General features: G+C 38.4%; 1 protein-coding gene across 1 annotated transcript; it reads left to right on the top strand.

Moving 5' to 3' along the window:
- The first annotated feature begins 14,856 nt into the window (after positions 1-14,856).
- LOC129627827 (olfactory receptor 51G1-like) lies at positions 14,857-18,254 on the top strand. Its single transcript, XM_055547311.1, has 2 exons — positions 14,857-15,756; positions 18,210-18,254. Exons 1-2 carry the CDS (start codon positions 14,857-14,859, stop codon positions 18,252-18,254), a joined length of 945 nt encoding a protein of 314 aa, XP_055403286.1.
- The last annotated feature ends 5,692 nt before the right edge of the window (positions 18,255-23,946 follow it).

Below are 23,946 nucleotides of genomic sequence, written 5' to 3'. Positions count from 1 at the left end.
GGTTGTTTCATTAAAACTGTGAATGTATATCCATAATTTTATTAACTTCACTAGACTGAAGGTTTCCTTCATTTTTGTGGCTATGTCCTAGTAGTGCCTGGCTTTGCTGTATAACACACACAGAAAATACCAGCGTGTTTACATGGAAGACATATCAGATATGAGCATAGGAATGGACAGTGCAACAGAATTGGTAAAAATAATAATTTCAAATTTGTATCAAGCCTTATTATGTGCTAAGTGTTCCCTAAAATCTGTTCTAACCACTTTACATGGCTTATCTAATTTAATGGTCACAAATACCTGATAAACTAGTTATTATTGGTATCCCAGTTTTACATGGAATGGAACTCAGACATTGGAAGACTTTCTCAAGGTCACATCACTAATGAGTATGTAAAGCCTGCTTTAAAATCCAGGGATCCTAATGACAGAATTCACAGTTATAACCACGAAACAGTTCTAATTTACCTTGTAGATGCATGTTTTTTCTAAATGATTGGAACATAAGAAAAGACAGTCTTAAATTTCCTCTTTGTATATTCACAGTGATATTGCCAGGTCATAGACAAAAAGAAATGTCTAGCTTATATGGATAAAGAAAAATAAATATATTTGTAGTTTATCTATATTGTGCATAGATATCCATGAAAACAGACCAGGGAATAACGTCTGGGCTTAGAAGTCTTTTGGGTATTTTACATGCGGAGTGACTCCTTTTATAACTGAAACCCACAGTCAGTATTTGGATTAGCTGACTAAGTTTTCCTTTCATACTTGGGAAATTAGGTTTTCCAGTTTTAAACTGCATTTGATAATTTTCACCCCAGAGCCACTTCTGAGCAACAGCTCTGCCATTTTTCCAGCTTAATATGCAAGCCTGAAATAATACAAAACACACACACACACACACACACACACACACACACACAGAGGGTTTCCTATTGCTTGATTTCTCTGCGACCTAAGCTTCCCTGGGGCTTCCCTGGTGGCTCAGCTGGTAAAGAATCCGCCTTCAATGCAGGAGATCTGGATTCAATCCCTGGGTTGGGAAGATCCCCTGGAGAAAGGAATGGCTACCCACTCCAGTATTCTGGCCTGGAGAATTCCATGGTATTGTCCATGGAGTTGCAAAAAGTTAGGCACGAGGGTTTCTCTGGTGGCTCAGCTGGTAAAGCATCCTCCTGCAATGTGGGAGACCTGGGTTTGATCCCTGGATTGGGAAGACCCCTGGAGAAGAGAATGGCTACCCACTCCAGTATTCTGGCCTGGAAAGTTTCATGGATTATGTATAGTCTGTGGGGTTACAAAGAGTCGGATAGGACTGAACGACTTTCACTTTCATAACAAAGACAAAATATGTGTCTGTACATTACCATTTGTTCTTTATCAGTATGTGTTAACATTGCACTGAGGTCAAAGTATGATAGAATATTTGAAGAACTCTCACTTTTCAAATGAGGCTTTTGAAAATTGACATATATTACCTTATAGAGCAGTTTTAGATTTTCAGAAAACATGAGAAGCTGCAGAGTTTATGTATGTCCCCCATACCCCATCCACCCAGCTCTGTCTTAATCTTAACCTCTTACATTAGTGTGATACATTTGTTACAATTGAAGAGCCAATATAGACACTTTATTAACTACAATCCATAGTTTATACATTAGGATTCACTCTTTGTGTTATATATTCTATGAGTCTTGACAAATGTATAATGACATGTGTCTGCCATTACAGCATCATACAAAATAGTTTCACTGCCCTACGGATCCCCTGTGTTCTATCTATTTATCCTTCCTTCCCTTTAACCCCTCTGACAGCCACTGATCTTTTTCGTTCTCTATAGCTTTTTTTCCCCCCACAATGTCCTGTAGTTGATTGGAATCATATTGTACTGTAGGCTTTTCATATAGGCTTCTTTCACTTAGCAATATACACTTAAGTTTCTCCCATACCTTTTATGGCTTGATTAACTCACTTATTTTTATTCCTGAATGACATTCTATTGTATCGGTATACCACAATTTATCCATTTATCTAGAGAAAAATATCTTGTCTTCATTTCTTTAAAAAATATTGTGTAAGGAATTTCCTTTGTAGATAGATAAGTAGGAAAGGAGAGATTGCACCTATCTGGTTTGGGAACTGATCTCAACTTATTGCACTTTAATAGAAGTTTCATTATTAGTTTCAGCCTGTTTCCTCATGGTGTTCTATGAAGAGATTATGTTTTGGAATGAAAGAGTGTGTGTGTGTGCTCAGTTGTGTCCTACTCTTTGTGACCCTGTGGACTGTAGCCCACCAGGCCCCTCTGTCCATGGGACTTTCCTGGTGAGAATACTGGAGTGAGTTGCCATTTCCTTCTCCAAGAATGTAAGAGGCAAGTACTCTAATCATAGCTCTAGGTCTGAGAATGGATAGTCCTCTGAGGCTTAATTTTATCTTCTGTAAATGGGGTATAATAAACCATACCCACTTTGGGGCTATACTCACAATATGACAAATGTGAAACATTTAGCAAAGTATGCAGATGTATTGTAATTTGTTAACAAAATATAACTTTGTTTTTTTGTTATTATCCTTAATATCCTAGCAAGCCATGTTTTTAATCCACGGATTTGTTAATCCTTGCAGCTAGGGAATATAATGTCAGCTAGGCCGGTAAGTGAGGACAACAGAAGCCTGGATTTTATCTATTATGAGAAAGTAATTGGCTGGGCAGTTGGTTAGTTTCAGCCTCTCTAAGATATCTTTTCAACTCACAAATATCTGAGACTTGACCCTAGGAGAAGGTGATGGCACCCCACCCTAGTACTTTTGCCTGGAAAATCCCATGGATGGAGGAGCCTGGTGGGCTGCAGTCCATGGGGTTGCGAAGAGTCGGACACGACTGAGCGACTTCACTTTCACTTTTCACTTTCATGCATTGGAGAAGGAAATGGCAACCCACTCCAGTGTTCTTGCCTGGAGAATCCCAGGGATGGGGGAGCCTGGTGGGCTGCCGTCCATGGGGTCACACAGAGTTGGACACGACTGAGGCGACTTAGCAGCAGACCCTTGGAACTATATACAATGTGGTCTTGTCTACAAACCAATTCAGATGTGCTTGTTTCTGAGATGATTCTGAATATCAAGTTCATCCAGATCCATCATTTTGAGGATTGCAGATACTCTTAGCTGGGTTCTCTACTCAGAATCTCTAAGGCTGCTGTCAGTGTGTCTGCTGGGCTGCATTTTCATCTACAGACACTACTTTTCTTCCTCCCTTCCTCCTTCACTTCCCTCATTTCTTTTATTTCTTTCACCAACTTTAAAATTTCCTTTCATATGCCAGACATAATGATACATGGTGGTCTGTTCCATCATACATCTGAGAGACCCTCCCTGACTAACCTTGTTGTCCAGTAGTGTCTGACTTTTTCGATCCCATGAGGGTTGCCAGGCTCCTCTGTCCTCCACTGTCTCTTGGAGTTTTCTCAGATTCATGTCCATTGAGTCAGTGATGTTATAGAAGGAGCAAGTGTCTTTCAATATAATAGCTATAGTCACTGTCCACAGTGATTTTGGAGCCCCCCAAAGTAAAATCTGTACAACTTCCACTTTTTCCCCTTCTATTTGCCATGAAGTGATGGGACCAGATGCCATAATCTTTATCATGTCCATCCTTGCATGAAATTTTCCTTTAATATCCCCAGTTTTCTTGAGGAGATCTCTAGTCTTTACTATTCTATTGTTTTACTCTATTTCTTTGCATTGTTAACTTAAGAAGGCCTTCTAAGAAGGCCTCTCTTCTTTCTATTCTCTGTAACTCTGCATTCATTTGGGTGTATCTTTCTCTTTCTTCCCTGCTTTTCACTTCTCTTTTCTCAACCGTTTGTAAAACCTCCTCAGAAAATCATTTTGCCATCTTGCATTTTTTTTTATTTCATGTGCTTTTGATCACTGCCTCCTATACAGTGCTTTGAACTGCTGTCCATTGTTCTTCAGGCACTCTGTCTACCAGATCTAATCCTTTAAATCTACTCGTCACTTCTACTGTATAATCATAAAGGATTTTATATAGGTCATACCTGAATGACCTCGTAGTTTTCTCTACCTTCTTCAATTTAAGCCTGATTTTTGCAATAAGTAGCTGATGATCTAAGCCACAGTCAGCTCCAGGTCTTGTTTTTGCTGGCTATATAGAGCTTCTCCTCTTTCACCTTCATCAAGAGGCTTTTTAGTTCCTCTTCAATTTCTGCCATAAGGGTGGTGTCATCTGCATATCTGAGGTTATTGATATTTCTCCCAGCAATCTTGATTCCAGCTTGTGCTTCTTCCAGCCCAGCATTTCTCATGATGTACTCTGCACATAAGTTAAATAAGCAGGGTGACAATATACAACCTTGACGTACTCCTTTTCCTAGTTGGACTATAAGAAAGCTGAGTGCTGAAGAATTGATGCTTTTGAACTGTGGTGTTGGAGAAGACTCTTGAGAGTCCCTTGGACTGCAAGGAGATCCAACCAGTCCATTCTGAAGGAGATCAGCCCTGGGATTTCTTTGGAAGGAATGATGCTAAAGCTGAAACTCCAGTCCTTTGGCCACCTCATGCGAAGAGTTGACTCATTGGAAAAGACTCTGATGCTGGGAGGGATTGGGGGCAAGAGGAGAAGGGGACGACAGAGGATGAGATGGCTGGATGGCATCACTGACTCGATGGACATGAGTCTGAGTGAACTCCGGGAGTTGGTGATGGACAGGGAGGCCTGGCATGCTGCAATTCATGGGGTCGCAAAGAGTCGGACAAGACTGAGCAACTGAACTGAACTGATAGAGCTTCTAAATCTTGGAGTGCAAAATATAATCAATCTCAATAAAGCAGTTTTAAAACTTAGTGTAGAAGACAGAGGAAATATATAATCAATGTTGTCATTATTGACAATAAAATTGTGTTTCACTTACACAATTTGCAAAGTAGAAAGCTACTAGATAGTAGCTATCCAAAAATATCTACTGCTAAACAAATAAGGAAACAGAATGGGTATGATAAGTACTAGTATAATGATTAATACACAAATGATAATAACATAAGATGCTAATGCACTAAGATGTAATCAAGTATCATATATGAATGTATAAAATTGAAAGAAGAAAGTTAAGAGATGTTATAGAGATGTTATCTTAATAGTGATTTTAAACAAAAGGATCCCCGAAGTTGGGAAGATCTCCTGGAGGAGGAAATGGCAACCTACTCCAGTAGTCTTGCCTGGGAAATCCTACTGTTCATGGTGTAACAAAGAGTCAGACACAACCGAACAACTAACACTTTCCCTTTCAGGTGTCATCTAAGTCAGAGAAGTGTAATAACCGTTCTTGCATAAATACCTCACTTAGAAAGGGAACGGAATAATTTCCATTGGTTTACATAGTGATAAAGGGGTACTGGTTTGATAATTGCAAAATTTTAAGAGTTCCTTCGTGCTTACAAGCACAAGATGGCAGTGTTCCCTCATGTATGGATCTCAAATGACACATAATAGCAAAGTTTTTTCCTTCTAGTTATTTTGCGATATAGTTGACATACATGCCTGCCTACTCAGTCATGCCCAATTCTTTGCAACTTCATGGACTGTAGCCTTCCAGTCTCCTCTATCCATGACATTTCTCAGGCAAAAATACTGGAGTGGGTTATCATTCCCTTCTCCAGGTAATCTTCCCGACCAAGGGATTGAACCCGCATCTCCTGTGTCTCCTGCATTGGAAGCAGGTATTCTCTAGGACCGGCATAATCCCTAGGACCTTCCCAATTCTGTGTCTATTTTTTAGTTCTGTAGTCCCCTTATTTTATTTTATAGTCTTAGTATTCATAGTTCTTTTATTCCACCAAGTATTTATTCAGTTGGAACCCTCCTGTCTCCCATTGTATATCTAAACTCAGCATCCAGAAGAGGTAGGATCAGGATTTCCTTTAATTTGTCCACTTTTGTCTCTGTTAGGTGTTCTTCAGTTCCTGTGGAAAATCCCACTGTCTCATCCTGAACACCAAATCTAGACATTAACATACTGAACTTAAATCTAGAATTTACACATAAGAATCTGTGATTTGGGCATTTACTTACCTTTTCAATTTTATAGGTCCCTCATAGCATTGATAGCATTGAAGACTTCATTTGTTAATTTGTGCTTTTAATTTTCAATTATATATTTTTCATTTGAATTTTTAAAAAATATTCCCGTTTCTTCCTGAATATTGAAATCATACTTTTTTTGGTATGTTTATTCACAATTATTTTATTTAAAAAATTTAATATAAATTTATTTATTTTAATTGGAGGCTAATTACTTTACAATATTGTATTGTACTTTTGTATTGTATTGTGCTTTTAATTTTCAATTATATATTTTTCATTTGAATTTTTAAAAAATATTCCTGTTTCTTCTTGAATATTGAAATCATACTTTTTTTGGTATGTTTATTCACAATTATTTTATTTAAAAAATTTAATATAAATTTATTTATTTTAATTGGAGGCTAATTACTTTACAATATTGTTTTGCCATCATGTTACCCATCCTGAACCCCGCCTCCCACCTCCCTCCCCATACCATCCCTCTGGATCATCCCAGTGTACCAGCCCCGAGCATCCTGTATCATGCATCAAACCTGGACTGGAAATCCGTTTCATATATGATAATATACACGTTTCAATGCCATTCTCCAAAATCATCCCACCCTCGCCCTCTCACACAGAGTCCAAAAGACTGTTTTATACATCTCTGTCTCTTTTGTTATCTAGCTTACAGGCTTATCGTTCAGTTCAGTTCAGTGGCTCAGTCGTGTCCGACTCTTTGCGACCCCATGATTTGCAGCACGTCAGGCCTCCCTGTCCATCACCAACTCCTGGAGTTCACTGAGAGTCACATCCATCGAGGCAGTGATGCCATCCAGCCATCTCATCCTCTGTCGTCCCCTTTTCCTCTTGCCCCCAATCCCTCCTAACATCAGAGTCTTTTCCAATGAGTCAACTCTTCGCATGAGGTGGCCAAAGGACTGGAGTTTCAGCTTTAGCATCATTCCTTCCAAAGGACACACAGAGCTGATCTCCTTTAGAATGGACTGGTTGGATCTCCTTGCAGGCCAAGGGACTCTCAAGAGTCTTCTCCAACACCACAATTCAAAAGTATAGATTCTTCGGTGCTCAGCTTTCTTCACAGTCCAACTCTCACATCCATACATGACCACTGGAAAAACCATAGCATTGACTAGACAGACCTTTGTTGACAAAGTAATGTTTCTTCTTTTGAATATGCTATCTAGGTTGGTCATAACTGTCCTTCCAAGGAGTAAGATTATTTTAATTTCATGGCTGCAGTAACCATCTGCAGTGACTTTGGAGCCCAGAAAACTGAAGTCTGACACTGTTTCCCCATCTATTTCCCATGAAGTGATGGGACCAGATGCCATGATTTTAGTTTTCTGAATGTTGAGCTTTAAGCCACTTTTTCACTCTCCTCTTTCACTTTCATCAAGAGGCTTTTGAGTTCCTCTTCACTTTCTGCTATAAGGGTGTTGTCATCTGCATATCTGAGGTTATTGATATTTCTCCCGTCAATCTTGATTTCACCTTGTGCTTCATCCAGCCAAGCGTTTCTCATGATGTACTCTGCATATAAGTTAAATAAGCAGGGTGACAATATACAGCTTTGAAGTACTCCTGATGGTTATCGTTACCATCATTCTAAATTCCATATATATGTGTTAGTATACTGTATTGGTGTTTTTCTTTCTGGCTTACTTCACTCTGCATAATAGGCTCCAGTTTCATCCACCTCATTAGAACTGATACAAATGTATTCTTTTTAATGACTGAGTAATACTCCATTGTGTATATGTACCACAGCTCTCTTATTCATTTGTCTGCTGATGGACATCTAGGTTGCTTCCATGTCCTGGCTATTGTAAACAGTGCTGCGATGAATATTGAGGTACAGGTGTCTCTTTCAATTCTGGTTTCCTTGGTGTGTATGCCCAACAGTGGGATTTCTGGGTCATCAGATCAGATCAGATCAGTAACTCAGTCATGTCCGACTCTTTGCGACCCCATGAATCGCAATACGCTAGGCCTCCTTGTCCATCACCAACTCCCAGAGTTCACTCAGACTCACCTCCATTGAGTCAGTGATGCCATCCAGCCATCTCATCCTCTGTTGTCCCCTTCTCCTCCTGCCCCCAATCCCTCCCAGCATCAGAGTCTTTTCCAATGAGTCAACTCTTCGCATGAGGTGGCCAAAGGACTGGAGTTTCAGCTTTAGCATCATTCCTTCCAAAGAAATCCCAGGGCTGATCTCCTTCAGAATGGACTGGTTGGATCTCCTTGCAGTCCAAGGGACTCTCAAGAGTCTTCTCCCACACCACAGTTTAAAAGCATCAATTCTTCAGCACTCAGCCTTCTTCACAGTCCAACTCTCACATCCATACATGTTCTGGGTCATAAGGCAGTTCTATTTCCAGTTTTTTAAGGAATCTCCACACTGTTCTCCATAGTGGCTATACTAGTTTGCATTCCCACCAACAGTGTAAGAGAGTTCCCTTTTCTCCACACCCTCTCCAGCATTTATTGCTTGTAGACTTTTGGATCACAGCCATTCTGACTGGCGTGAAATGGTACCTCATTGTGGTTTTGATTTGCCTTTCTCTAATAATGAGTGATGTTGAGCATCTTTTCATGTGTTTGTTAGCCATCTGTATGTCTTCTTTGGAGAAATTTCTATTTAGTTCTTTGGCCCATTTTTTGATTGGGTGTTTATTTTTCTGGAATTGAGCTGTAGGAGTTGCTTGTATATTTTTGAGATTAGTTGTTTGTCAGTTGCTTCATTCGCTATTATTTTCTCCCATTCTGAAGGCTTTGTTTTCACCTTGCTTATAGTTTCCTTTGTTTTGCAGAAGCTTTTAAGCTTAATTAGGTCCCATTTGTTTATTTTTACTTTTATTTCCAATATTCTGGGAGGTGGGTCATAGACAATCCTGCTGTGATTTACGTCAGAGAGTGTTTTGCCTATGTTCTCCTCTAGGAGTTTTATAGTTTCTGGTCTTATGTTGAGATCTTTAATCCATTTTGAGTTTATTTTTGTATATGGTGTTAGAAAGTGCTCTAGTTTCATTCTTTTCCAAGTGGTTGACCAGTTTTCCCAGCACCACTTGTTCAAGAGATTGTCTTTTATCCATTGTATATTCTTGCCTCCTTTGTCAAAGATGAGGTGTCCATAGGTGTGTGGGTTCATCTCTGGGCTTTCTATTTTGCTCCATTGATCCATATTTCTGTCTTTGTGCCAGTACCATACTGTCTCGATGTCTGTGGCTTTGTAGTAAAACCTGAAGTCAGGCAGGTTGATTCCTCCATTTCCATTCTTATTTCTCAAGACAGATTTGGCTATTCAAGGTTTTTTGTATTTCCATACAACTTGTGAAATTATTTGTTCTAGCTCTGTGAAAAAATACCATTGGTAGCTTGATAGGGATTGCATTGAATCTATAGATTGCTTTGGGTAGTATACTCATTTTCACTATATTGATTCTTCCAATCCATGAGCATGATATATTTCTCCATCTATTAGTGCCCTCTTTGATTTCTTTCACCAGTGTTTTGTAGTTTCTATATATAGGTCTTTAGTTTCTTTAGGTAGATATATTCCTAAGTATTTTATTCTTTTCGTTGCAATGGTGAATGGAATTGTTTCCTTAATTTCTCTATTTTCTCATTGTTAGTGTATAGGAATGCAAGGGATTTCTGTGTGTTGATTTTATATCCTGCAACTCTACTATATTCATTGATTAGCTCTAGTAATTTTCTGGTGGAGTCTTTAGGGTTTTCTATGTAGAGGATCATGTCCTCCGCAAACAGTGAGTGTTTTACTTCTTCTTTTCCAATTTGGATTCCGTTTATTTATTTTTCTACTCTGATTGCTGTGGCCAAAACTTCCAAAACTATGTTGAATAGTAGTGATGAGAGTGGACACCCTTGTCTTGTTCCTGACTTTAGGGGAAATGCTTTCAATTTTTCACCATTTAGAATAATGTTTGCTGTGGGTTTGTCATATATAGCTTTTATTATGTTGAGGTATGTTCCTTCTATTCCTGCTTTCTGGAGAGTTTTTATCATAAATGGATGTTGAATTTTGTCAAAGGCTTCCTCTGCATCTATTGAGATAATCATATGGCTTTTCTTTTTCAATTTGTTAATGTGGTGTATTACATTGATTGATTTGCGGATATTGAAGAATCCTTGCATCCCTGGGATAAAGCCCACTTGGTCATGGTGTATGATCTTTTTTAATGTGTTGTTGGATTCTGATTGCTAGAATTTTGTTAAGGATTTTTGCATCTATATTCATCAGTGATATTGGCCTGTAGTTTTCTTTTTATGTGGCATCTTTGTCAGGTTTTGGTATTAGGGTGATGGTGGCCTCATAGAATGAGTTTGGAAGTTTACCTTCCTCTGCAATTTTCTGGAAGAGTTTGAGCAGGATAGTTGTTAGCTCTTCTCTAAATTTTTGGTAGAATTCAGCTGTGAAGCCGTCTGGACCTGGGCTTTTGTTTGCTGGAAGATTTCTGATTACAGTTTCAATTTCCATGCTTGTGATGGGTCTGTTAAGATTTTCTATTTCTTCCTGGTTCAGTTTTGGAAATTTGTACTTTTCTAAGAATTTGTCCATTTCTTCCACGTTGTCCATCTTATTGGCATATAATTGTTGATAGTAGTCTCTTATGATCCTTTGTATTTCTGTGTTGTCTGTTGTGATCTCTCCATTTTTATTTCTAATTTTATTGATTTGATTTTTCTCCCTTTGTTTCTTGATGAGTCTGGCTAATGGTTTATCAATTTTATTTATCCTTTCAAAGAACCAGCTTTTGGCCTTGTTGATTTTTGCTATGGGCTCTTTTGTTTCTTTTGCATTTATTTCTGCCCTAATTTTTAAGATTACTTTCCTTCTGCTAACCCTGGGGTTCTTCATTTCTTCCTTTTCTAGTAGCTTTAGGTGTAGAGTTAGGTTATTTATTTGACTTTTTTCCTTGTTTCTTGAGGTATGTCTGTATTGCTCTTAACTTTCCCCTTAGCATTGCTTTTATAGTGTCCCACAGTTTTTGGGTTGTTTTGTTTTCATTTTCATTCGTTTCTTTGCATATTTTTATTTCTTTTTTGATTTCTTCTGTGATTTGTTGGTTAGTCAGCAGCGTGTTGTTCAGCCTCCATATGTTGGAATTTTTAATAGTTTTTCTCCTGTAATTGAGATCTAATCTTACTGCATTGTGGTCAGAAAAGATGCTTGGGATGATTTCAATTTTTTTGATTTTACCAAGGCTAGGTTTATGGCCCACGATGTGATCTATCCTGGGAAGGTTCCGTGTGTTTTGAGAAAAAGGTGAAATTTATTGTTTTGGGGTGAAATGTCCTATAGATATCAATTAGGTCTAACTGGTCTATTGTATCATTTAAGGTTTGTGTTTCCTTGTTAATTTTCTGTTTAGTTGATCTATCCATAGGTGTGAGTGGGGTATTAAAGTCTCCCACTATTATTGTGTTATTGTTAATTTCCCCTTTCATACTTGTTAGCATTTGTCTTACATATTGTGGTGCTCCTATGTTGGGTGCATATATATTTATAATTGTTATATCTTCTTCTTGGATTGATCCTTTGATCATTATGTAGTGTCCTTCTTTGTCTCTTTTCACAGCCTTTGTTTTAAAGTCTATTTTATCTGATATGAGTATTGCTATTCCTGCTTTCTTTTGATGTCTATTTTCATGGAATATCTTTTTAAAGCCCTTCACTTTCAGTCTGTATGTGTCCCCTGTTTTGAGATGGGTCTCTTGTAGACAACATATATAGGGAGCTTGCTTTTTTTTTTTTTTTTTTTATCCATTCAGCCAGTCTTTGTCTTTTGGTTGGGGCATTCAACCCATTTACGTTTAAGGTAATTATTGATAAGTATGATCCCGTTGCCATACTTTATTGTTTTGGGCTCGAGTTTATACACCCTTTTTGTGTTTCCTGTCTAGAGAAGATCCTTTAGCATTTGTTGGAGAGCTGGTTTGGTGGTGCTGAATTCTCTCAGCTTTTGCTTGTCTGTAAAGCTTTTGATTTCTCCTTCATATTTGAATGAGATCCTTGCTGGGTACAGTAATCTGGGCTGTAGGTTATTTTCTTTCATCATTTTAAGTATGTCTTGCCATTCCCTCCTGGCTTGAAGAGTTTCTATTGAAAGATCAGCTGTTATCCTTATGGGAATTCCCTTGTGTGTTGTTTGTTGTTTTTCCCTTGCTGCTTTTAATATTTGTTCTTTGTGTTTGATCTTTGTTAATTTGATTAATATGTGTCTTGGGGTGTTTCGCCTTGGGTTTATCCTGTTTGGGACTCTCTGGGTTTCTTGGACTTGGGTGATTATTTCCTTCCCCATTTTAGGGAAGTTTTCAATGATTATCTCCTCAAGTATTTTCTCATGGTCTTTCTTTAAGCTATGAAAAGATCTGTGTTAATAAGAGAGATCCCTACTCATGAAATTAAAAGACACTTTTTCCTTGGAAGAAAAGTGATGACCAAACTAGACAGCATATCAAAACCAGAGACATTACTTTGCCAACAGAGATCCATCTAGTCAAAGTTGTGTTTTTCCAGTAGTCATGTATGGATGTGAGATTTGGACTATAAAGGAAGCTGAATGCCAAAGAATCGATGCTTTTGAACTGCGGTGTTGGAGAAGACTCTTGAGAGTCCCTTGGACAGCAAGGAGATCCAACCAGTCCATCCTAAAGGCAATCATCCTGAGTATCCATTGGAAGGACTTATGCTGAAACTCCAATACTTTGGCCACCTGATGTGAAGAACTGACTCTTTGGAAAAAATCCTGATGCTGGGAAAGATTGAAGGCAGAAGGAGAAAGGGACGACAGAGCATGAGATGGTCAGATGGCATCACCGACTCAATGGACATGAGTTTGAGTAGGCTCCAGAAGTTGGTGATGGACAGGGAAGCCTGACTGACACACTGCAGTCCATGAGGTCACAAAGAGTTGGACCCGACTAAGTGACTGAACTGAACTGAACTGAACTACTCATGAAAGTCATTGAATCATGCATAAAAGAGCCCAGATGATTAAATTTCAGAGGATTTGATAATAGACCTAAGATGTTATATGGCTGTTGTGACAGACAGCCTGGCAGTAAACATATAGACTAGTTAAGTACTGATGTATTTAAATGTCTGAGGGAACTGATTTTTTTCTTTTTTTTTTAATATCATTGTGAATTAGGAATAGCACATGATGTCAGGCATATAACTGAATCTTCAAACATTGACCAAGCCAGTCTCATAACTGCAGCAGCCATGTAGATGGGTTAGCCACTGTACTGGGAAATCACCATCCACATGAGCAGAACCCTAAAACTGATATTCATTAAAGCTATTATTGTACTTATGGAGTATTGGGCAAACCATTCAAGTCTCTAAGCCTCCATTTACATATATATAATATTTCCATCTGTTCACATCACTGAGATACTTTATGGTACAAATATGATTATCAAAGTGAAAAAATTCAAAATGTGGTAAGCATTTTTATAAATAATTTAATTGTCTATACAGTATTGTGGGACAAGGCTTGTTATCTCTGTCAATGAAATACATTAAAACAATGAGCAGAGGAGCAAAACAAAAATATCAAGAGAGTGGCACTATGTTATTGCAACTATAGTGGACCACTGAATCGCAGTCTGTGGGTGAGTTAATTTCATTCTAATATCTAGGGATGATGAGATTGTGATGGTTGATATTTTTCTTGTAGTTGTCAGAGATGGCCAAAGGCCGTGTCCATAGATGGCAACATCAGAAAACTTGTGAGTTCCAGTGACAATAAAAGGGATCTATCAACAAACTGACAAAAGTCTCATATCAATTATTATCAGTGGAACAAATAATAGAAATTCACATAAATAAAACTCTTGCGTCATTGCAGGGTATTACTGTTAGTCTTTGCAACCCAATGGACTGTCCATGGAATTCTCCAGGCAAGAATACTGGAGTGGTTGCCATTCCATTCTCCAAGGGATTTTCCTGATATCCTGACCCAGGGATTGAACCAGGGTCTCCCACACTGCAGGCAGATTCTTTACCACCTGAGTAATAATTTCAGGGTAAGTACATAAAGAAACTTTGGTGGAGAATATGAAAGAGAAACCAAATTCCAAATACTCTGGACTGTAAATTGCTGCTGCTGTTGCTAAGTCGCTTCAGTCGTGTCCGACTCTGTGCAACCACATAGACGGCAGCCCACCAGGCTCCCCCGTCCCTGGGATTCTCCAGGCAAGAACACTGGAGTGGGTAGCCATTTCCTTCTCCAATGCATGAAAGTGAAAAGTGAAAGTGAATTCGCTCAGTCGTGTCCGACTCTTCGCAACCCCATGGACTGCAGTCCACCAGGCTCCTCCATCCATGGGATTTTCCAGGCAAGAGTACTGGAGTGGGGTGCCATTGCCTTCTCTGAGACTGTAAATTAGGTCAGCCCTATTTACCCTTGGATGATTTTGGGTCTGATTCCCATTTAAACCAGTTTGAGCGCCGGTCTGTGTGCCTCTTTCATCTATGCACACTTGCTGCACAGTTCATATCTTATAATGTTACTTGATTATTCTTGTGGGCTTTATCTATTGGTTAAAATAAATCCATGCATTCATTTCTTTAAGTTTTTCTGCCATACATTATAAAATGTTTCCACCTAGTATCATTGTTAGAGAAAATGAATGCGTTAGGGTTGTGTGTTATTCCTTTTAGGAGTTCACATTTTTGTGGTAGAAAAATGGCTCCATAGGACAGTCTCATGACAAGCTCTAATTCTAGTATTGAACAGTTGGCTTCATTCTACGTCTCTGGGATTCCTGGCTGCGAGGATGTTCAACACTTTATTTCCATCCCCTTTTGTGTGTTGTATCTGATTGGAATAGTGGGCAACTGTACAGTTCTTCACATCATCCACACTGACAAGAGTCTCCATGAGCCCATGTACTACTTCCTGGCCATGCTGTCCCTCACAGACACGGGCATGTCCATCTCCACCCTGCCCACAGTACTGAGAACCTTCTGGTTTGATGCTAAGGAGATTGAGATGAATACTTGTGTAGCCCAGATGTATTTTATTCACACTTTTTCTCTAATGGAATCAACTGTGCTCCTAGCCATGGCTTTTGACTGCTATGTTGCCATCTGTGATCCTTTGAGGTATTCCAGCAACCTTACCCCACAACGCATTGTCTACATAGGGGTCTTCATCGTATTCAGATGCTCCACTCTCCTCCCTGTTGTTCTTGTTCATATCCCCACATTTTCTTTCTGTCACTCCCATGTTCTCTCCCACTCCTTCTGCTTACATCAAGATGTCATCCAATTGGCCTGTTCTGACATCTCATTCAATGTTTTGTATGGCTTGTTTGTTGTTGCATTTTATTGGGGTGTAGATTCTCTAAGAATCATTTTATCTTATGCTCTCATCCTCTGCTCTGTGTTGCACATTGCATCCCGGGGAGGGAAACTCAAAGCCCTCAGTACATGTGTCTCCCATATTTGTGCTGTGCTCATTCTATATGTGCCAATGATAGGGTTGTCCTTAGTGCATCGTTTTGTAGAACATTCCTCTCTCATTATTCATATTACCATGGCAGATATTTACCTGTTAGTGCCACCAGTTCTCAACCCAATTATTTATAGCATCAAGACAAAGCAGATTCACCAAGGCTTCCTAGGGATATTATTATCCAAAAGGATCAGGCTTGCTCACACTTAGAAGATATATGATCCCCTTTCAACCTTTACATTCATTTTCTTCATCCTGAAGATAACCTGTCAGAAATTCTTGGACACATTTTGTACATATAGTTCCATGATAGTCAATAAATTCTACATGTCACCTCAAGACAAATAGTTGTACTTATTTCTATCATTACTTCCTTGCTTTATATCATTTCAAAATCTTTGTGTCAGAAGATTTAGTAAGATGGAATTTATTTCATTCAGCTATTTTATGGTGATATTTTCCATTTAGATTTTAAGATAAAATCAAGTTTCCATGTTAAAACTAAGACAGAGAAGTTAACTATTCAAAGGAAAAAGAGATAATATATAGTAGAGTTGGTGTTGATAGCTAGGTACATTTTGTTTCCATTGAGGCAAATTAGACTTCATTCTCCATATTTTAAGTCACATAATAATCAAATGAATGTTTGATTTTAGAGATGGGATAAATGAAAATATTGCATTTATGTCCTTTACATCTACTCAAATGATTGTCAGAAAAAAAGCTAGACAGTAAATGCATAGACATATTTTTCATCAGTGGAGAAAACTCACAAGATAAATCCAGACTTCACACAAAAGGGGCTCTCTACTCATGAAATGGGGTAGAAAAAAAGTAAAAATCCTTTGGTTAATGTACACTCCTATTAAGTCTAATATAACATGTGCAGGCTGGTTCCAAATAGGAAAAGGAGTACGTCAAGGCTGTATATTGTCGCCCTGCTTATTTAACTTATATGCAGAGTACATCATGAGAAACGCTGGTCTGGAGGAAGCACAAACTGGAATCAAGATTGCCAAGAGAAATATCAGTAACCTCAGATATGTAGATGACAGCACCCATATGGCAGAAAGTGAAGAAGAACTAAAGAGCCTCTTGATGAAAGTGAAAGTGGAGAGTGAAAAAGTTGGCTTAAAGCCCAACATTCAGAAAACTAAGATCATGGCATCTGGTCCCATCACTTCATGGGAAATAGATGGAGAAACACTGGAAACAGTGGCTGACTTTCTTTTGAGGGGCTCCAAAATCACTGCAGATGGTGATTGCAGCCACGAAATTAAAACAAACAAACAAAACGCTTACTCCTTGGAAGGAACATTATGACCAACCTAGACAGCATATTAAAAAGTAGAGACATTACTTTGTCAACAAAGGTCCATCTAGTCAAGCCTATGGTTTTTCCAGTGATCATGTATGGATGTGAGAGTTGGACTGTAAAGAAAGCTGAGCACCGAAGAATTGATGCTTTTGAACTGTGGTGTTGGAAAAGACTCTTGAGAGTCCCTTGGCCTGCAAGGAAATCCAACCAGTCCATCCTAAAGGAGATCAGTCCTGGGTGTTCATTGGCAGGACTGATGTTGAAGCTGAAACTCCAATACTTTGGCCACCTGATGTGAAGAGCTGACTCATTGGAAAAGACCCTGATTCTGGGAAAGATTGAGGGCAGGAGGAGAAAGGGACAACAGAGGATGAAATGGTTGGATGGCATCACCAACTCGATAGACATGGGTTTAGGAGGACTCCGGGCGTTGGTGATGGACAGGGAGTCCTGGCGTGCTGTGGTTCATGGGGTCGCAAAGATTCAGACACGACTGAGCAACTGAAGTGAACTGAACATTTGCAGAACTTTGAACAAAAATAAACCAAGAGAGATTCCCTCCAGATCACCATTAATTGTAACTGCCCACCACCCTTGCTGTCTCTCACAATTCCCTAGAAAATAAGAAGAAAGACACTTTCAACAGCTAAGCTTAAAGTACACATTTTAACGAAAGAATCAAAATGGATCTAAGACAATAAGATAATTTTTAAGAGAATGCTAACTAATAATTTTTGTACAAACACTATTTTAAATCACCCCAACACCCCTGCTTTGTTAAATTATGAAAAGCAAAAAAAAAAAGTAAATATTTTATACAAGGGTATGGCTGGAATATTCATTGGAAGAACTGATGCTGAAGCTGAAGCTCCAATACTTTTGGCCACCTGATGCAAAAAACTGACTCATTAGAAAAGACCCTGATGCTGGGAATAATTGAAGATAGGAGGAGAAGGGGATGACAAAGGATGACATGGTTGGATGGCATCACCAACTCAATGGACATGAGTTTGAGCAAATTGCAAGAGATAGTGAAGGCCAGGGAAGCCTGCCATCCATGGGGTCAAAAAGAGTTGAACACAACTGAGAGACTGAACAACAATGGCTAGATAATTGAAAAGCAGAAAAATACAGAAAGTAACTTTAAAAATAAAACTATACAGAGCCATAGTTTTCAAAAATTCTTTTAAAAAGTAACGTAAACTCAGGAAAGAGAATTACAGTAGACAACAAACTCTGCAGTTCCAAATGAATTGAAAACAGAAAAAAATCTGCCAAAATATACCTTAAAATTAAATCAGATAAGAAGACAGAATTTTTACCAAAATGAGTCACTGAATGCTGGAGAACACCAAAAAGAATTTTTTAAAAAATGTGCTATTAAGATTTACACATGATGGTAGCATTATTTCTTCATCCTAACTATGTGCAGGCTGAGCTCCAGGGCAAACCTGTCGTATTTTCTTTGTCTATTAAAGAATTTGTTTAACATCCCTTTCTAAAAGAGTCTTCTTTTCTCCTTCATATCTAGGCTTACTTTCACTCTGTCCTCTCCTTACTCTTCATTAGTCACAGTTTTTTTCTCCTTGTTATATGTAGAAAAATTAAATATGCAAAGATTTATCTGAAGCTTTCTCTCTTCCACTTGGGAAACTGATGTTCTTGAGTTGAATCCCCCCATTTTGGAAGAAAAAGCAACTTTTTAGTCTGATTAACCAAGAAATGAACATTAAGCTTCTTATTAAAAAATGATAATTGCACATATTAAATCTTGACTATATAATAAGCTTGTAGATAGTCATGATGATAAACCAGAGACAGAGATAGAAATTGACAGAATGTGTACACATATATATAAGGCAGAAATTTCTCCTTTGTATTAATTAAGGTTATATTAGGCGAGGAAAAGTCATTCTCAAACTGCATAAGGACTTTGATAAAGGCATCAGGGGGTTATTTAAAATATGTGTGCAGGATTTATGAAAACCAAAAAGAAATATTTATTTGTATGTCTTATTTACTAAAATATGGAAGGGACAGGAAGGATATAGAGAAGGACACTCAGCATGAGTTTTCCCTTTCTGTAGAGAGATGCAGCCACCATGAGGAAGCCACAGTGAGGGTTGGTGGGGAATCAAGGGAGTAAACCCTCCAGCTGTATGTTTTTCTGTATTCCTGTTTTGTGCCATTTCCATTGTTGATCAAATCAAACCAGAAGTCAGAGGGCAAAATGGCCTGTTGAGGCAGCTCACTGTGGTCAGGAGACAGAACATAGCAGATCTGGAAAACAGCTTAAGGATGCCCTTCTTCCTGTGGTCAGAGCAACCAGTCTTCCTTTCATAGTTGTATCTACTCTCGGGCTTTGTGGTCTAGGTAGTGCTCTCTATATACTTGTTAATGTGAACATTTGCCCATTACCTTCTCATCATCAGAATGAATTATTCATAATTGAGCTTATAACTAGGTTGCCGAAGAATTCAGCAATGAGAGGTTGAAATTGCTTTTTTATTTCCCTCTATTTTATACATGAGAAATATATAGACCTCATGATAAAGTAATATGGTTGCACTGACTAATAATCCTCTGAATTTGGGATCTTTGATCATATCAAGCTTAGATGATGTCAAAGTGATTTAAGTTCATATTTAAAAAGCAAGTATAAGGAAAAGTATAAGGCATCTGGTGCCAATGAAATCAAGTAAATTCAAATTGTTTTCTGGTAGTTTCAAAAAGAGATGTGTTAATTTGGAGTTGCAAAGGGTTTCTAGTGATATGATAGAAATAGCCAGTATTTTCATAGACTATTAGTAGATGGTGAATTTCTTAATAAGTAATTTTTCATTATGAGAGCTATTGCTTCTATTGACATAATTACTTTTATTTTCAATTCCTGAAACAGCCAGTTCTCAATGGGTATCTTAAATACTGGAAGATTACTAAGCCATGACATATGTGCAATCTACAATATCTTAGTTGAGTGAATCAGTAATAGTATTAAGACTTATAATTAAACCAATATTACCAGTCCCAAGACCAGAATTGCCAAGATTAACAGTAGTACACATTTTTAAAAGAGTTCCTAAAAAAAGAAAAAAAAGTCAGTATTGTTGGTGGACACAGTTTTATTCACCCTGAGTAGTCCACATGCAAACCTTGCTTCATGGTATAATTACCAATAGACATTTAGAAGTCAATATTGTTGACAGACATAGGGAATCTTATTCATTGAGTGAAAGCTTCTCTTCATAGTCTGATCCAAAGTATATAATCTATTCAGCAGGAAGAACTCAATGACACAGTGAAGAAAGTACCACTCCAGAGAGGCAAGATTTGAGTGATCACATTGAGTTTATTGTTTATGATCTTTCAAATACACTTTATTTTTTATTGTAATTTTAAGAGTACAGCAAAATTGAGTGGAGGTTAATAGACATTTCTCACATATTTTGTATTGTAATAGCTTTGAGGGAGTTGACTCACATAAGTGTTTCATTTTTATCTAGTATTTGGTAACAGAACTGAACTAGAGTCATTCCCAAGCCTTTAAATTGTAAACTCTATGTCCCTCAACAGTTTAAGTCCTTAATAAGTCCTTCTCATTGGCTACTCTGTAGCTAACGTTCTTTATCATATGCATACGTGCCTGTCAGTGACTTATTTTATCCGACTCTTTGTGATTCTATGTGCTGTAGCCCTCCAGGCTCCTCTGTCCATGGAATTTTCCAGGCAAGAATACAAGTGGGTTGTCATTTCCTACTCCAGGGGATCTCCCCAACCCAGAAATCAAACCTGCATCTCTTGTATTGGCCAGTGGATTCTTTACCACTGAGTCACCTGGAAAGCGCAACATCTTTGTTAGCCAGCCATATTCTGGATACAAGCTACTATTTCATCACATGTTGCACTATCACATTTGTTCCAGATATCAGGGTGATAAATATTTGAGACTCTCTATAGCCTTCATGGTTCTTTGCCTGTAGCTCAAATGGTAAAGAATCTGCCTGTGATGCAGGATACCAGGGTTCTATTCCTGGGTTGGGAAGTTCCTCTGGAGAAGGGACTGGTGATCTACTTCAGTATTCTTGCCTATAGAATTCCATGGCCAGAGAAGCCTGTCAGGCTACAGTCCCAGGGGTCACAAAGAGTAGGACATGACTGAGCAAGTGAACTGAACTGATAATGCAGCTTGGGAATGCAAAGTCAAGAAGGCTATGTGTGTGTTAGTTGCTCAGTCATGTCCAACTCTTTGCATTCCCATGGACTGTGCACACCAGGCTTCCCTGTCCATCAGCAACTCCTGGAGCTTGCTCAAATTCATGTCCATCGAGTTGGTGATGGCATCAAGCCATCTCATCCTTTACCATCCCCTTCTCCTCCTGCCTTCAATCTTTCCTATCATAGGGTCTTTTCCAATGAGTCAGTTCTTCACATCAGGTGGCCAAAGTATTGCAGCTTCAGCTTCAGCATCAATCCTTCCAATGAATATTCAGGACTGATTTAGGGAATGGAAAACAGAGGATTTAGAGAAGGGCCAAAAACTACAAGGGTGGCACAAACAGGGTTACAGGTGCAGTCTTGAATTTCTCATGGGGACTCACATCCCTAAGGACTGGAGGAACACTTATTAACTCATCCTTCTTTCCTTGAGAATTAGAGCAGTCACTCATGACAAGAGCAACTATTCTACCAAGTAGGTAATGACTGGGGAAAGTAAAACTGGGATGTAATAGGAAAATACAGAGGGGGCTTGAGAGATCAAAGAGAGCCAGGCAGACACCCCAAGTGTGAGAAGAAGGACCAGGGGAATGGTTTGAGAAGGAAGAGGTTCTCAGGTTATGAGAGTGCATACTTTCTCCAAATCTTTATTGTCCATACCCATAGACAGAGGATTCAAGCCAGACATAGGTTTTTCAGATAGAACTTGCCTGAGTCTGAGTGAACTCCGGGAGTTGGTGATGGACAGGGCGGCCTGGCGAGCTGCAATTCATGGGGTCGCAAAGAGTCGGACACTACTGAGCTACTGAACTGAACTGAAGATACCCTAGACTTTCATGGCAAGTAGTCCCCTGTCTGTCAGTGCACATGACTGTTTACACAGCATAAAGGAATATTACCAGACATAACAAAAGACGAATCCAGAATAAGAGTGGGATTACAGCAGATAACATTTCAGGTCCCTTCTAATACCATGTGTCAGTGATTTTTAACATGATATTAACTATTAATTAAAAACTTTAAATTAAAAAAGGTTTTTAATTAAGAACTTCCCTGGTGGCTCAGACAGTAAAGCGTCTGCCTACAATGCGGGAGACCCAGGTTTGATCCCTGGGTCGAGAAGATACTCTGAAGAAGGAAATGGCAACCCACTCCAGTACTCTTGCCTGGAAAACCCCATGGACAGAGGAGCGTGGTAGGCTACAGTCCATGGGGTCGCAAAGAGTCGGACATGACTGAGCGACTTCACTCACTCTATTAATTATGTTCTAAACATCAAGACTTAACAGATTTTTAAATTTATTACCTAACTCCACTGACCTCCTTCTCTGGGGATGTGGAAGATATCAAAAGCTATGTGAATGAATTTGAAATTGCAGTATCAGGACAAAGAGGTATTGGATTATCAAATCAAATGGGAGCTAAAACATGGGAGCTGTTAAATAATAGATGGACCAGATAATAGTGAATATGGAGAGTAATGAATATTTATGTTGTGGTAACAGAATGCTAATGTGACTGCTCATATTCCAGTTCACTGAAGATTCCAGTTCACCCAGGGTCCAGGTCACTGAAGTCCCCAAAATCTCATTCTTACTCTTGGTGAGATTTCTCATTCTATTTTGGACTCTTCTTACCACCCCCAAATATTGGCACTGATTAAAATGAAATGTATATATGTAGTTTCATCATTATGATCAGAGGAATTTCTGGGTAGAAAAAAATACTAAGGAGCAATTCATATTTCTTGCTATACTGAAATTTTAGTGGAGGAAAAGGAGATTAAACTGATACAGTTCATTTTCTACTTCTCAGAGCATCTAGGTCACTTGTAAGATGGCCACTCATGGTGTTTCCTCTAGAGGAGAGTAATTAATAGTCTCCCCTTGCCTTCCTCCTGTCATTATACTTCAGTCGTTGTTGGTGTTATTGTTATCATCATCATTGTTGATGTTTTCATCATCATTGTTCTCATTTTCATCACTATCATCATCACAGAAAAGGCTCTGTTCCAAGTATTTCACACACAATATCTCCTTCACCTTAGCACATCCCATCAAACTATTAGTATCTTCAGTTTACAGAGGAGGCAACTTTGTTACAGAGGAAAAAGAGTCATTTTGTCTAAATTAAAATGAGTAAGCTTTGAAACCAGAATATAACTTAAGTTAATGTGATTGCAGAATCAGAGAAACAGACTCTACATAAGGGAGATGTTAGATCTCTGTCTCTTTAAAACCTCAGAAAAAAGTCAGTGATATGATGAAAGATGACCTCTAGATCAAGTATCTTCCAGTTTTCAGTGAAACTTCATGTTTACTACTTTGTGTCAATGGGAGAGAACATTTATAAAATAAGAAAAAATGGTCTGAATTGACTAAGCAGTGAAATAAAAACCAGATTTTAAAATTTTGATTATAGAATAGAAATTGGAAAAGAATCAACAAAAAGAAGGGATAATATTGGAAAATCTGAGCATTGAAAGTAATAACCAGTGCAATTTTAGACAGGAAAGTGAGGAGATAGACAGGAATTTGAGAAGTTAAATAGCAGGGCCTTAAGAAGTATCAGTTATACAGTAAGTGGGTAGAACTTAAGTGCAATATGAACAGTCAGGAAGATTGAATTTGTTTATAGAATTTACTTATCTGATGTCTTGATTATGGATCTTGCATTTCTTAGAAAATTATTAAACAATTTGGGGAAATATCTTCTGTAATCAAAGTTATTTACATGGAACTAGAGGAGACTGAGGGGATTTCATTTCCCAGAACATCAAAGAAGACTTTCCAAGACAGAAAATGCTG

This window comes from Bubalus kerabau, chromosome 15, assembly GCF_029407905.1.
Source record: "Bubalus kerabau isolate K-KA32 ecotype Philippines breed swamp buffalo chromosome 15, PCC_UOA_SB_1v2, whole genome shotgun sequence".
Taxonomy (NCBI): Eukaryota; Metazoa; Chordata; class Mammalia; order Artiodactyla; family Bovidae; genus Bubalus; species Bubalus kerabau.
Note: the sequence above shows the minus strand (reverse complement) of the source record. Positions and strands in the feature narration are given on the sequence as shown.

Bases quoted from the DNA above. Each gene is read 5' to 3' on its own strand.
- LOC129627827 (XM_055547311.1), top strand. From the start codon at position 14,857: ATGACAAGCTCTAATTCTAGTATTGAACAGTTGGCTTCATTCTACGTC. The intron at 15,757-18,209 runs ATTCACCAAGGC...GCCAAAATATAC, and splicing joins ATAGCATCAAGACAAAGCAG to CTTAAAATTAAATCAGATAA.